Source organism: Drosophila arizonae, chromosome 4 (genome assembly GCF_054131065.1).
Source record: "Drosophila arizonae isolate 15081-1271.41 chromosome 4, UAZ_ARI_1.0, whole genome shotgun sequence".
NCBI classification, from domain to species: Eukaryota; Metazoa; Arthropoda; class Insecta; order Diptera; family Drosophilidae; genus Drosophila; species Drosophila arizonae.
Window position 1 is genome coordinate 1,214,096 of NC_142924.1, and position 14,881 is coordinate 1,228,976.

The following is a 14,881-nucleotide window of genomic DNA, read 5'->3' on the forward strand; positions in this document are numbered from 1 at the left end:
TAACTACGCTAGACTCTAACCAACAGCTGCTCAATCAGCCCGTTGTTCCTTATAGATTCCTCAACACATTCATCGAGAGCGCCGTCAGCCTGCAGCAGCGCTTGTACATCCAAGCGGAGCTCTGCCAGGCTGGTCTAGAGACCAGCACGTTGGCCAGAACCATATCCTCCTCCTCGCCCTGGCTGGATGCGCTGCGGGCCGAGATCAAACGCTTCAATGAGCTGCACATCGACGTGGACAAGATGATGGCTCAGGCGCGCGATGCCGATCGAGTGCGCAGCCAGATGGTGATCTTGGAGCGTCGAGTCCAGATCTTGCATGAGGAGAAGGCCGTGCTCACATCGATGGAGCGACGCCTGCAGGAGCGCTGCGCAGAGCTGCAGCGCGAGATCTTTCGGCTGCAGGGCGCACAGGAGTCGAACTTCAAGCCCGTGGAGGCGCATCAGCCTGTCGCACTGCCACGCCAGGTGCCGCCCACCTCGAAGACAGCAGCGGGCAGCAAACAGAGCTGCTCGGAGCACGAGGACGAGGGCATCAGCAGCAGCGAAACGGGCGCCTCTCTCAGTCCTGTGCCCATACTGGTGCTGCCCTCCAAGTCCAAGCATCACAAGCAGTCGCGCAAGGCTACGGCGCGCAAGGGCGAGGAGGACGACGAGGACGCCGCTACCATAGAGGATGTCATCGAGGAGCTGGACAACATAGTGAGCGAGGCAGAGAAGCAAATTTCCAGCCAGACCCCAACAGCCAAGTCGGGCCAGACTGCCCACACCAGGCAACAGCAACAGGCACAGCAGAAGCAGCAGCAGCATCAGCAGCGCAGACTCGAACAGGAGCAGGACATTGTGCCGGTTAACATTGTGCCACAGCCGCCACGCAAGTCCCGATCCTTGGCTCACCTAGTGCCGCGCACGGACTGCTCCGAGCCAGAGGACTCGCAATATGGCATGCTCATACCAGCGGATACGACGGCCGTCGAGCGTCTGGCTGCCATGCAGACGTTCTTCGATGAGGTGGACTACGACAGCACGGACAGGGAACTGGAGCTGGAGCGGTCCTACGCACTGGACGCGCCCTCGACCGAAATGCCCGAGGCGGAGCCAAGCGCCGCCGCAACGGCCTACAATGCGAGCACCAATCGGGAGCTACTGGATGTCATAATGAATGCGCGGCACGACGACAACGATCCAACAATGCTGGCATTGAGGAACAGCAGCCAGGAGACGGTGCAGCACGAGCGACAGCAGTCGAGCAAGACGCCAGCACCGACGCCGCCCGCGCAGCATTTTAACGGTGTCTTCTTTATGACTGGCATGAATACGCCCCAAAAGTATCCAAAGCCCGATCTCACCGCCGCACTGCAAGCACGCCGAGTGACCAAGAATGTGGAGCGGCTCGAGGCAGCCTTCGCCGATGGCCAGGCCCACAACAACGAGGGAAACAATGTGCGCGAGAAGTCGCGAAGCAATCAACAGATCTATTTCAGCAGCAATCCGGCAATGCGCTGCTCGGTGCTCGACTACCCGGGATCGGGTCAGCTCACTGGCCAGATCTCTGCTCGCACGCGCTCCTACACGCAGGGCTCCAAGGTGACGGACCTACCCTCGGGCTTGTACTGAAGCCCCACCACCTCGTCCAGATACTCCTGTGCTCCTGTGCAATACAAACGAATAGCTCCTAGGCTAACGATATATACTCGTCTATACATAAGTCTTATTTTTTCCATTCACTTTTCGTTGATTGCTAGAGGATAATATAGGTCTTCATATTTCGTAGCATAGATTGGGTGGCAGCTTCAATCGGGTACCTTACTCTTAAGTCATTCCCTATGTCTAGATTACGGCAGTAATATCATATTTATATTTTTTACAATAAATAATTTAGTAGATAAAAGCAATCAGAATTGTTTCATTGGACTGTGGATGTGGGTGAATTGGTAGTTAGGTAGGAAGGAATAGACGCATAGAGAGAGAGAGGGAGAGAGGGCGAGCGAGAGATAGAGATAAATGGAGAACAAATAGAATTCGAATGAGACAGAAATATAGAAATAGAGCAGTAAATAAATTAATACGGATTTATTTTTAACAATATTTATTTTCATTTTGCTTTTTCTAGGAGGTATTCATTTGCTTCGAGCTAAAAAGCAAAGTAGTGCAAGCTGCAGTATTCATCATGACTCGTCAGAATACCAAGCCGTACCTCATACAGTCTATTTGGCTCTCTTGCAGTACATTGTATTCTAAAATATCTCTAATTTTTCAGTTAAAGCGCATCTTCAATTAAAATTTAAAAATCAACAGTTACAAATATCTCCTTACAAAATATAGTTGCATAATTTTAGGGGCCTGTTGTTGTGGCCGTTGGGGCCAAAATTTGAAAAAGATAACATTTTATTATTACAGAATAATGTTATTACTCTGTTAACTGAAAGTATGGTAACAGTACACTGTTAATGGTAATGCTAACGAGTATTTTACACCTACTTCTGATTTCTGTGCGCCTGGTATTTCACCAAAATAGCTATAGAAATGCTGGAAGCACTAGGCGAACAGAAATGAGTAGAAGGTTGAAAAGTGTTAGTTAACAGTATATTAGCAGTACACAATTACCGCACTTTTATTACTCTGTTAAATAACAGTATGGTAACAGTATACTGCTAATGGCAATGTTAACGAACATTTTGCACACTACTCCTCATTGCTGTGAGCCGGGTATTTTACCAAAATGGCTGTAGTAGTTTAGGAAGTACTAGGCGCACAGAAATGCGTAGTAGGGTGGAAAATGTTAATTAACAGTGTATTAGTGTAACACTGCTGTTTCACTGTTGTTTAACATAATCAACACTGTTTAAGAACAGTGGGTTATAAAACACTGTTAAGTAAAATGTAACTTAATTACTGTATACCTCCCTACTTCTGATTTCTGTTCATCTGTTAACTTACAAACATTTTCGTTAAACTTTTGCTCTCAGCGGCAGCATAGCTGATCGCTGCGGAGATAAAAAGAGGAAACGGTGCACCTGATAAAGCAAATCACATCAATTTTCAATTTAAATTTAAGTCAGAACTATGTAGTTTTAAAATTTTTCCGATCCGCCCACTAGAGGCATTGAAAATATATAAATAGATAAAAGTCAGTGTTTCAAGTAATTTTGTATTATATTCAAGAATCAAGAAGGGGAGAGTAGCTTAGAAGCAATCGTTGATGGAGGGCAGAGCACCATCGCAGTACTTCCAGGTGGACCAGGCAGTCCAGCCCTGCTGGCGCTGGATCTTCTGGGCGCAACGGACGGAGTTGGTGATGTCATCGGTCAACAGGGCGTTGCAGCTGAGGGCGCACTCGTTGTAGGAGAAGCGACCGCTGGCAGGCTGGCACCAGTAGTAGTCGTTGATCTGGAAGATGCCGTAGTCGTTGGAGCCGTTGTAGTTCTCGGGGCCAACAACGCCGGTGCGGTAGGAGCTCTCGTGCTCGGCAATGCAGGTCCACTTGTTCAGCTGGTCACGGGGAACGCCCAAGTTGGCCATCTCGCGAGCCAGGGAGCAACGGTCCATGGTGCGACCGAAAGCGGGGGCGGCGAAAGCCAGTGCGAGCAGAACGATGAAAGCCTTCATGTTTACAATTTTCAGAAACTGATGTCGAGTCTCCCGAAAACTGCAGCTTTTATAGCCCCCGAATATCTCTAAGTAGGCCCTATCTATGATATGGAAAGTGCCGCGACGCTTCCTAATCAACTTTCTCGATGATCGCAATTAACAGCCGAACTGATAATAATAGTATATTATATTATAAATACATACATACATATTTTAAATACATAAATACAATATCCGTTCCCCAATCAATAATGAATAACATGTTTATTTAATAATTATTGATTGCGTCTTGAAGCAGATAATTATAATATACAAAATATATATGTACATATTATATATTGTTATAAATATAAATATATACATAATATATAAAATATTTTTATATAATTCCTTTAAATATTTAAATATCATAGTTTTCCGCAAATATTTGAGCTTGTAAGGTTTTAGAGCCATAGGTTGCTAAATTGAACGATAACGATATTTTATATTTTAACGATAACGATATGAGATATACCATCGAGTGCATAAACAACATAGCATAACAAGAAATTGAATTTTTATTAGAAAAGTAATTGCTATTAGGTCATTTCCAATAACACAAATGTGGGCTTTTGAATTAATTTTCTTTTATAACTATTGCAATAATTCGTATGTGTAATTTGCTCATTGCTATAAAACTTGTTGAGTGAGCTACCGATTCAAAGGAACGAAAGGTAGAACGTTGAACGAACTTGTTATCAAGAGTAATTCTTTCGGTCGGACGGGACGGCTTGTAGTTACTTTAATCAGCAAAAAGCAACGACGAATTAGCAGTGAATTAAAAAAAGTGTGCAAAATAAAAGCATTTGGTGTTGAATAAGCGGCGGCGAAATGTTTAACGGTTGGTTTTGTTATAAATTTGATACATTGGCTAAATTCAACTTGGACAGCAAAAATAACATTCGACGACTAACACAGGCACACTACACACAGACGCAATCAAAAGAAAGATAATTGAAAAGCATTCTCTCATATTGATTGAGTGGCACGCCAAATTGAAACGGGGAAAGAACGAGAAATGTGGCGTTACAGAGTGCAAGGCTAGCAAGACGGAAGGGCACCGCATTAATGTTGGCCAAAAACTGTTGCCCTTGTTTAAACGTATATAATATGCATAAAAATCATTCAGAGCACAAAGCATTTTATCAGTTTATCTAGTTGAGTCACGGTTGAATCGCTGCAAAAAAAAAAAAAAAGAAAAAATGATGAGGGCACACAGCAACGGCCCTCACATTTCTATACTCTATCCGAGACATGTGTCATAACGGTTTCAATAAGACGATTGTGACGAACAAATGTACATATATACATACATCTATGAAAATAATTGCGGTAGTTAAGTGCTCATCTTAGAGATGAGATGAGTGCAATTATTTTCTGCTATTTCTAGAACACGAACCAAGCCAATGTTCCGAATCACGCGCAGTCGTTCCCCCAGCTAAGAATGTTGTTCCTACGTTGCTCGTGTCACGCGTCCCACTCTAACTTACTAGCTAATATTTAAGCTTAGGGCAATATAACTAAATGGCCAGTTTGGCCTAATGGATATGTGCAACTATTTGCAATTATTTGTGTAGAGCATCGGATGTTATTGACTTGTTGGCAACAATGCATTGTTTTGCCCTGTCCCCTGTTCATTCGTTCGCTCTCTCCCTCTCCCTTCTTGCTTTCGGATAGAGAAAAATCTTCTACGTAATAAGCGCAAAATCCGCAACTTACAATTCATATTGCTAATACATTTATTTTCTGTAGATTCATCGCTTACACATTCAAATCTCAAATCGCACTGACATTTTTGCCCTCCATCTGTATAACATCATAATCAAGAAAGATTCCAAAGTTCAAATACGCATCATATACATACCTGCTGATATATACGGAAGCCATGGCTTGGATGGCCTTTGGAGCACTCGCCTCTGGCTTTGGTATTTGCTTCTCAATGTTCTATGTTTGATGTTCGTAATTGTTATGATTGTTGGTATTGTTTTTTCTTGCGTTCTGTCCTTTTTACCAATTGTTGCGTCTTACTGGACTTTGCGGTTTTATTGTATTTTTATTATATGTATTTATTTGCTTACTTGAACTTACAGTGCTGCAGCGCCTGCTGGGCGGAGATACCCCGCCGAACAAAGTTCTGGAAATCAAGAGCGAATCGTTGGGCACCTTGCAGGTTATGGCGAGGGATGATGCAATGGTTCTGTTCGCACCGCCCTACAACAGCAGCGATAAGCGCGCCGTCTACGAGATTGTGCTGCAGCGACCCACCTCCGATTCAAACACCACTTCCTTCAGTCTCTACCGTTCGCCCGTCCAGCAGGAGGCGGAAGAGAAGTTCAATACCTTTATGCAGCGTCTGCCTGTCTTTGTGGGCATTGTCAAGGAAGTATGTGACCAGCATAATGGCATCAGAAACAATCATATTAATTATTCTCCGCTTGCAGTATTACAATGTTAATGGATTGCAAAAGGTGTGCGATGCCCTCTCGGATAACCCGTCGTGGACGTTGGCCCATTTGGTTGCCTACTTCAATCTGGTTGAATATATCAGCAATCCCAAGGTGCTGCAGTGTATCGATGTGGCAGATCATACAACACTCATGTCGCCGTTTCAGCTGGCCATCAAACAGGGTCACATAGAAATGGTAAAGCTGCTTTTGCCTCTTAGCAAAATCGAGCACTTGGACATAAACAGCAATTCGGTATTCCACTATGCCGCCAGCACATCCAAAGAGATCATCAATGTGAGTGACAGTCGAAGACTTGGTTAGATCTGCTCTCAACCATTCAACTGTTCCGCTTTCGTTGCAGCTGCTCACGGAGAACAGCACTGTAAATCTGAACCACCTCAATTCGGACGGTTGCACGCCGTTGCATTTGGCCTGCTTGACAGACAAGCCCGAGAATGTGAAGGCTCTGCTGCTCGCAGGCGCCGATGTCAACCTGAATGCCAAGAATATAAGCAAACTGTATAAGACATCGACACCCACATCGGTGGCCTCGTTCCTGCGCACCAATGCCAGCAAGCTCTACACCCAGGATATGAAATATGGCGGGACACCATTGCACTGGTGCTCCTCTCGAGAAACCCTGCACGCCCTCATCATGGAGGGATGCGATGTGAATGCCACCAATTTCGATGGACGCACCGCACTGCATGTTATGGTGGCTCGCAATCGCTTCGAATGCGTGGTCACGCTCCTGGCGCACGACGCAGATATCGATGTGCTGGACAATGAGGGGAATGCTGCTCTACACATTGCTATCGAGAAGAAACTAGTGCCCATTGTCCAATGTCTGGTGGTCTTCGGCTGTGACATCAATCTGAAGAACAAGGCGGGAAAGACGCCGCGTCACATGGTTGGCAACGATGCCAGCGGCAACAAGGAGGACGAAATATTATACATATTGCATTCGGTGGGTGCCAAGCGTTGCTCCGACCCGAATTCAAAGTGTCCGCCCGGCTGCAATCCCAAGGGCTCCTACAATGGCATACCGCCAGAGGCACCAGAATCCGTGGAGCAGAGAGAGCACATTGAAAATATGCTGGCAACCACCAGTCGACAAATGGTCAGCGGCTTTCTGGGCGCAGCAGCCAATGGAATCATTGAAAAACAGCAGCCCCCACAGTGAGTAGATAGAGATACGATTTGTTTACTTTTACTAAACATTCATACCTTCCATACAGAATGCCTGTTGTCGTTGATACGGAGAAAGAGCAAAAGGGTCAGAGTATCATGGACGCTCTCTTGGGCATGTTTACCACTAAAGTGAATGCAGATGAGAAGGAGAACTCATCGAGTAGCATAGCTAGTGCTACGGCCACGCCGCCATCGGGCATAGCTAGTCCAGAACAGCTGCCGTCGCCCACATCTCCCATTGCTCCAGAAGTCGGCGATAAGCCATACGGACGCGGGCGTCTGCTATGCTTGGATGGCGGTGGCATACGTGGCCTAGTGCTCGTCCAAATGCTACTCGAGGTGGAGAAGCTGTCGCGAACGCCCATCATACATATGTTCGATTGGATCGCCGGCACCAGCACTGGCGGCATACTGGCCTTGGGCCTGGGGTGTGGCAAGACCATGCGGCAGTGCATGGGTCTCTACCTACGCATGAAGGAACAATGCTTTGTGGGCTCGCGTCCGTATAATAGCGAATACTTCGAGGCAATACTTAAGGATAATCTGGGCGAGTTTAATGTCATGACAGATATTAAGCATCCCAAGATTATGGTGACTGGAGTTATGGCAGATCGTAAGCCCGTCGATCTTCATCTGTTCCGCAACTACACCAGCGCCAGTGATATACTAGGCATTGTGACTTCCATAAGTAAGAACAATGAAATTAAATTAATCACTTCATCTCGGATCTAATTCACATTTCAATTGATGAACTTTGCCAGGTAATCGACGCATACCGCCGCCACAGCCTGAGGAACAGCTAGTGTGGCGTGCTGCTCGTGCAACTGGAGCAGCTCCATCATATTTCCGTGCATTTGGACGCTTTCTGGACGGCGGACTTATCGCCAATAATCCAACATTGGATGCCATGACTGAAATCCATGAATATAACATGGCGCTACGTAGTGTTGGACGCGAAGCAGAAGCTGTGCCGGTCTCAGTGGTTGTTTCGCTTGGCACGGGTCACATACCCGTCACGGAACTAAAGGATATTGATGTATTCCGGCCTGAAAGTATCTGGGATACGGCTAAATTGGCTTACGGCATATCTACGATTGGTAATAGCGACACGTTTTTTTAATGAATTGTAACAGTTTATTGATTGATTGCCTCCAACTTGCAGGTAATCTGCTTGTGGACCAGGCCACTTGCTCGGATGGACGGGTCGTTGATCGCGCCCGCGCCTGGTGCAGCACCATTGGCATACCTTACTTTAGGTTCAATCCGCAGCTGAGCGAGGACATTGCCATGGACGAGAAGAACGATCAGAAGCTTATCAATATGCTTTGGCACACCAAGGCGTACATGCACACCAATCGTAACAAAATTATTGAGATGATCAATTTCTTGAAATAGCGCGTAAGACGGATTTAGACCGCTACAATTGGCATTTAGCTTCAAAAGTTTACATTTTACCACAGCTGTGTATTGATCTTCTTTATTTGTTTTATAAACTTTTCTCAGCACCCTTTCCCGCGGTCTAAATCACACCCACCCACCCACACGCACACACACACACACACAGAAACAACTAAACACACTACGCACACCACTCTTTTAACATACTGACCCAGTCGAAAATCCGTTGCCAGAAATTAAACAAATAAAATCCAAAAATAGGATTCCATACAAGGCATAATTTAAACATTTGGAAATATTGTGTTATTGTTTAAGAAATCTAGATATGTTGAACCTCGTGTCCAAAATCCGTATTATTAATACACGTATTTATTGTATGTATGTACTTGATTTTTGCTAATTGAATTATATATTGTATATTTAAACATTCCGTGCCGCTTTGATAGCAATTTAAATAGATGAGCACGAATTTTGAATAAACGTTTTTGATGTAATATTATGGATGTATTTTTCATAGTTTATGAATATGTTTTCCTTGAAGCAATTGCTTCATACATGTACATGTATAAGCATATGTACTTTCTGGGCTTATGCATTGGTCAAGATTTCTTAAAGAACAAATTTATAAACAAAATATATGTAATTATTTTAACAAGATTATTGTATTAAATAGAAATTATTTAATAAAGGATGAGATTTAGAAGTGTTTAATAATAGGATTTTTTCTATCCAATAATATATATACAACCACAAAAATTATTAAATGAATATAAAATATGGAAATATTTTATCGGTTAAATGATGAAATGAGCTTTTCTTGATTTGCGATATTCACAGAATAGTGCAGCGTTGCCACCTGGTGCGCAAGCGCTGGCAGCACCAATCGTGATAAGTTGGCAGCACCTCGCACAAAATGTAAACAGGAAAAAAATCGAGAAAAATACAAACAATACAGACAAAAGTAAGAAGCGCGTGAAGAAAAAGATAAAAAAATTGATGTGTGCATACGCAAAAGCTACGCAATAAATTTGTAAATAGAAACATACGCACGCACGCACAGACAAGCGGCCATGTCCAATGACCGTGTGGACTCGGGCAAAGAAGTGCCAGTGCCAGCGGCAGTAGCGATCGAACAAGAAACAGAGCTGCCCAGTATAATGTCTATGCCCACGATGCCCGTGTCGAAGGGCATTATGATAACACCACCGCCACCAGTGATGCCACCAACGCCGACATCGTCGCCCAACACACACGGCGAATGGCCCAATCTGAATCCAAATGCGAACACATTCCAGCTGACCAGAGATAGCAGAGGTGGTGGAGGTATAGGTAGTGGAGGAGGAGGAGGAGGAGGGGGAGGGGTCGGCGCAGGAGGTGAGCGAGAACATTTTGCGCTACCCCATTTACCGCCATTGCCGCTGAACGTTGACTATCTGCCGAGTTTGATACATCCGAGCACACTGCCATCGAGCAGCAAGAGCTTTAAAATGCGCCCGCGCATGAAGCGACTGATGTACTGCAGCTACAACAACATATTGACCGAGTCAAACAATCGCAAACTGCGCACCGCCGCCTCCACCTGCAATATTGAGCTGCTCAATCGGATTCTGGAGTCGGGCGGCAATCCAAATGCCGCCGATGAATTTAATCGTAGTCCACTGCATTTGGCTGCCTGCCGGGGCTATATACCCATTGTGCAACAGCTATTGAAGTATGGAGCTAATCCAAACGTGGTCGACTCACTGGGTAATACGCCGCTCCACCTGGCCGTCATTTCGGCCAGCTCAAATAACTTCAATGTGGTTGTGCGTATCCTGCTGCAGGGTGGCGCCAGCGTTCACATGTATGATCGGAGCGGTAAATCGCCGCTGGAACTGGCGGAGGCTAAATTGCGGCTGCTGCGCAATCGCTACGATCATCCCACCCCGGAGACAGCAACGATCCTGGAAGATATGTGCATGCTGACCACGCTTATATTGCGCTACATGGTCAAGCAGCAGCAGGAGCTGGAGGATCTGTCGGCACTCGAGAAGCGTCTACAAAATCTAAGCACCAGCGATGATCAGGAGCAGGTCGTATCACAGACAGCGGACGAGCTGCTCGCGAGTGTCGAACGTCTGTCCATTAACAACAAATAGAAGAAAACAAAAACCAGGCTCAAATTGCAATGGGTAAGCGAAATACATCAGCAATCAGAGCTGTCACTCCATAACCCATTTCTTTGTATTGAATTCTTTGTTTATGACTGAATTAAGTGTCTATTTATCTACAAATATACAAACACAGCTAACTTGTTTATTTCAATCTACATATCTGTTCAATTGCAGTTTATTTTACGTTTCCTAATTTGGCTGCCGTTGAGTTGCAGTTGGATTTGTTTGACGAAACTCTGGATGCGCACTAGAGCTGGAGCATACAACCAACACTCACACACACAACACACACATTGTTTCATGCGATCTTTTTTATTAAGTATTTCATTTAAGTTTTCATTGTTTATGCAAAACAAAACAAAATACACACCAGCAAACAAAATATGTTTACATTTTAAGCTTTACGTTTAGCGCGCCAAAATAAAATACAATTTATGTAATAGAGATGCAATCCACAGCACCTAAAACAAAATCAAGCATTGCAATATATTAAATAAATGATTACAATAAAAGTAAAAAAAAAAATAAATAAATAAATAAATAAAAACACTTTGTTAAGTGTGGTAAAAACTTCTTTAAAACTGATAAACTAAACAGAAAATAAAAAAAAAAAACAAATCAGCAACTATGATTTATCTTAAATTATTATTAAATATGGATTGTTTGGAAAACATCTTAATTTTCAAACAGATTTGAGCGATCTGCCAGGAGGCGTATTGATTCTACATAAATACTGTAAAGGGAAATAGTTAAGAAAGGGCGTTGTAATGTCGTCGCTTCGTGGGCTGTCATAGAGAATTATACATTTCTACGTAGATATGGATGTATATATGTATGTACAAATAAATATGTATACACATGAAAACAAACATATATATATATATATGCATATGTGTGTGTTACATGATGAACATACTCCTTCGTAATAGAAATGTATCGAACTTATCGAACAGCTGTTCGGAGTGTCACCACTGAGAAGATTAAAGTGACCAGCCATCGAGCTATATTTGTTTCTGGCTGCAGCTGAGCTTTTTGTCATTTTGTTGAATGGCCGCAGTGAGTAAGTACATATACATCGGAATATCGAGCATCGCTGCGGCGAGAGAGCGAGTCTCTTTGAGATGTCTTACAACTTGAGGGCTGCATATTTTATTTTAAGTTTTGCGCGCTTAGGGGGCTCTTTCAAAAACAAATGAAGATATTCAAGTAATTTGTTGCTTAAACAGTTTAAATAATCACGTAGATAAAATATGAAGCATGTAGTAGACTTTAAGTCAGACAAATTTGGGCAAGTTGTAAATTTTGTTTGTAAATATTAATACACTCTACAATACTCTAGATTTTTAAAGAAAGGACTTATTCTTTGTATATACTGTGGTTCATATATATCACAATGGAAATGAAAGAAGTGCCAAAAGCAATTGGAGAGATGCCATCGTCTAGTAGGAAAGGTGACAAAGACAAAAAAGAGACAGAAGAAAAAAGGAAAAGTGAGTGCAAATATAGAATGAATATATAAGAATGAATATAGAACATTTATTTGTATATGTATGCAATACAAAGAAGACGAGGTGTGGATGGTTGCTCCATCGGACAGCCGTGTAACACGGGGTCTTGAAGTACTGTCCTCTTTGGATAAGATATATGTGTCTCAGAGGCTGATGCCATTTGAAGAATATACGTCAAAAAAGTTCATGTTTCAGATTAAAAATGGAAAGGGCGAGAATGTCTATAGGGGTCTCGAGAGACCGTCGGTCCTTCAATTTATTTTTGATAGTTCATATCCATTTAAAATGGATCTTGTGGATAAGTCGGGAACGAAATTAGTGGAATTGGACCATCCTTGTAGTTGCGCATTGTGTCCCTGCTTCAACGTCTGTGATAAAAAAATAAAAGTTTATGCACCTCCTGGACATTATATTGGCCAAGTGTTGAAGATCATTTCATACAAATATACTGAATATGTCGTTCAAGACGCTAATGGCAAGGAAGTGATTTTTATTGACGGTCCACCCTTTTATAAAAATATAACGAAGGTCACACTGGCGGTCTGTACTTCTGCGTATATCGCAAATACATAAATATTAATACGTAGATACATATGTATATATTTTTATGTTTTTATCACAATCTGGTAAATAGATATGGGACTCGCATGATCATCAGATTGGAACTATAACCAAAGAGTTTCCAGTATTGGAATCTCTTTTTACGGAGTCATCATATTTTTCTGCTTCGTTTCCTTCCAGCTTAAATACGAATTATAAAGCTTTAATCCTTGGTGGCGTCATTTTGTTGGTAAGTCTTTGCTGTCCAAAAACACATCTGATTCAACACTTCATTTCTATTGCAGAGTATTGCTAGTATATAAACTCTTCTCGGAATCTCATGAATAATCGCAAAGCCCTATCAAAGAATCATCAATTTGCTTTTATGTACAAATGCCCGGAATATATACATACATATATATTTTTTAAGGAAAATGTGTGCATTCATTTTATTTATATTTCAGTCATTTAAATTTGAATATATTTGCTAGCCAATCTTGGTGGGTTGTGCAGGAAGGCTAAGTAGAAAATGCCTAGTTGTTCTTGGCAAAGTACTTTGTTTTCTCCTCCGGATTGGGCACAATCTGCAAACACATGTCAGTGAAATAAATAAAGCAACAATTGCGTCATATGCTATTGATTACCGTATCAGAGCCTGGCTTCCAGCCGGCTGGGCAGACCTCGCCATGTGTATCGGTGTACTGGAAGGCCTGTACGAGACGTATCGTCTCGTCCACAGATCGGCCAACAGGTAGATCGTTCATTGTGATTTGGCGTAAGACGCCGCGCTGGTCAATGATGAAGAGGCCGCGCAGTGTATGACCAACTTCTTCGAGGTACACACCATAGTCCTTGCTTATCTTATGCGTCAAGTCGGAGAGAAGGGGAATCTTCACATTACCCAAGCCGCCCTCCTTGCGCGGCGTATTTATCCACGCCAGGTGTGTGAAGTGCGAGTCAACGCTTGCAGCAATCACTTCCGTATTGATTTTGCGGAATTCAGCGATGCGATCCGAAAAGGCAATTATTTCCGTGGGGCAAACAAATGTGCTGCATATGATTGAAGTATAACTATATGTACGAATAAGGGTTTATATTTAACTTACAAGTCCAGTGGATAGAAGAGTAGCACAACATATTTGCCCAGATATTGGGACAGCGAGAGCTGCACAATCTCTTTGTTGACCACGGCGGTGGCCTCGAACTGTGGCGCAGGCTTGGAAACTGTTGAATATATGGCATTTAATCTGGTAAGAAGTAAAAGCTTAGCGCATCTGGTCACTTACTGACGGCCTTAGTGTACTGCAATTGGTGGTCACCCTTGGGCTCGCCGGCGGGATAAACTGAGCCACCAGCGAATGAGTAACAGGACTCATTATCATCGGCTTTCACAGCTGTTGATGCCACTAAAAGCAGGAGAGCCAAACTGCCGTAGGTAAACATAATGCCGCTGAATACTGTCGCTTAACTGCAAGGAGGGAGACTAATAACATTTACCGCAATTTGACACGCGATGCCTTCGGCTTTGGCTACACCCACTTACAGACACGCACGCACACACACCCACTCAGAGCGAGAAACAAACACGCACACAGACGAAATTTACAGCCACGCAGTCAATTTTGTGGCTCCACAAGAAACAACCACAACTGAATGAATGATTATCAATTGTGCAATTGAAAGGGGGTAGCGGCTTAACTAGTGATAAGCGCTATCAATTTTATTGAGTACACAATATATTTTGTAGTATGTCTATCGAAATTTAAAATTGAAATGTAACTTAAATCTCGAGTGGAGACAAAGCATATACGATGCGCGGATTTACGTATATTTTGTTTCCTTATTCGATCTTTTTTGATATATGCCGATAGTATACACAGATGTTACCTTATATACATATATAAAATACAAATATCTTTAGCTTGAACTGTTGTTGTTGATTTAGCAAACAAAGCGCACGAGCAACACCGGCTAGAGATGCGTCGATTAAAAGATATCGCATGTTCCACGATTTA

General features: G+C 43.2%; 5 protein-coding genes and 1 pseudogene across 15 annotated transcripts in view; 4 read left to right on the forward strand and 2 right to left on the reverse strand.

The window, feature by feature from the left end:
* The window catches only part of mwh (multiple wing hairs), a 32,930-nt gene extending 31,036 nt beyond the window's left edge, over positions 1–1,894 (forward strand). For all 3 annotated transcript variants that reach the window (XM_018007632.2, XM_018007634.2, XM_018007633.2), the window contains one exon: positions 56–1,894. In XM_018007632.2, coding sequence (XP_017863121.1) covers positions 56–1,616 — 1,561 coding nt within the window. In that variant the 3' untranslated portion in view covers positions 1,617–1,894. The remainder of the gene's footprint in view (positions 1–55) is intronic.
* A 1,242-nt stretch (positions 1,895–3,136) lies between these two features.
* LOC108612464 (lysozyme A/C pseudogene) lies at positions 3,137–3,644 on the reverse strand (annotated as a pseudogene).
* Positions 3,645–4,297: 653 nt separating this feature from the next.
* iPLA2-VIA (calcium-independent phospholipase A2 VIA) lies at positions 4,298–9,159 on the forward strand. Of its 6 annotated transcripts, none has more exons than XM_018007635.2 (8): positions 4,298–4,470; positions 5,382–5,554; positions 5,720–6,012; positions 6,071–6,370; positions 6,438–7,255; positions 7,315–7,955; positions 8,029–8,364; positions 8,430–9,159. In XM_018007635.2, exons 2-8 carry the CDS (start codon positions 5,515–5,517, stop codon positions 8,660–8,662), a joined length of 2,661 nt encoding a protein of 886 aa, XP_017863124.1. In that variant the 5' UTR covers positions 4,298–4,470; positions 5,382–5,514; the 3' UTR covers positions 8,663–9,159. The 6 variants fall into 6 exon arrangements, with proteins under 6 accessions (XP_017863124.1, XP_017863127.1, XP_089322572.1 ...); XM_089466446.1 differs by lacking the exon at positions 4,298–4,470 and adding an exon at positions 4,512–4,730; XM_089466447.1 differs by lacking the exon at positions 4,298–4,470 and adding an exon at positions 4,977–5,321.
* Positions 9,160–9,524: 365 nt separating this feature from the next.
* On the forward strand, positions 9,525–11,436 carry LOC108613872 (uncharacterized). Its single transcript, XM_018007640.2, has 2 exons — positions 9,525–10,836; positions 10,993–11,436. The coding sequence occupies exon 1, from the start codon at positions 9,736–9,738 to the stop codon at positions 10,801–10,803; it is 1,068 nt and encodes a 355-aa protein (XP_017863129.1). The 5' UTR covers positions 9,525–9,735; the 3' UTR covers positions 10,804–10,836; positions 10,993–11,436.
* Positions 11,437–11,878: 442 nt separating this feature from the next.
* LOC108613873 (phospholipid scramblase 1-like) lies at positions 11,879–13,301 on the forward strand. The gene is made up of 4 exons (XM_018007641.2): positions 11,879–12,308; positions 12,382–12,866; positions 12,961–13,116; positions 13,172–13,301. The coding sequence occupies exons 1-4, from the start codon at positions 12,212–12,214 to the stop codon at positions 13,187–13,189; spliced, it is 756 nt and encodes a 251-aa protein (XP_017863130.1). The 5' UTR covers positions 11,879–12,211; the 3' UTR covers positions 13,190–13,301.
* Prx4 (Peroxiredoxin 4) lies at positions 13,286–14,859 on the reverse strand. Of its 4 annotated transcripts, none has more exons than XM_089466453.1 (5): positions 14,754–14,859; positions 14,153–14,334; positions 13,973–14,090; positions 13,511–13,916; positions 13,286–13,450 (listed from the first exon to the last, which is right to left on the reverse strand). In XM_089466453.1, exons 2-5 carry the CDS (start codon positions 14,307–14,309, stop codon positions 13,400–13,402), a joined length of 732 nt encoding a protein of 243 aa, XP_089322579.1. In that variant the 5' UTR covers positions 14,310–14,334; positions 14,754–14,859; the 3' UTR covers positions 13,286–13,399. The 4 variants fall into 4 exon arrangements, with proteins under 4 accessions (XP_089322579.1, XP_017863131.1, XP_089322581.1 ...); XM_018007642.2 differs by lacking the exon at positions 14,754–14,859 and adding an exon at positions 14,410–14,737; XM_089466455.1 differs by lacking the exon at positions 14,754–14,859 and adding an exon at positions 14,410–14,737 and having other exon boundaries at positions 14,153–14,349.
* Positions 14,860–14,881: the final 22 nt, after the last annotated feature.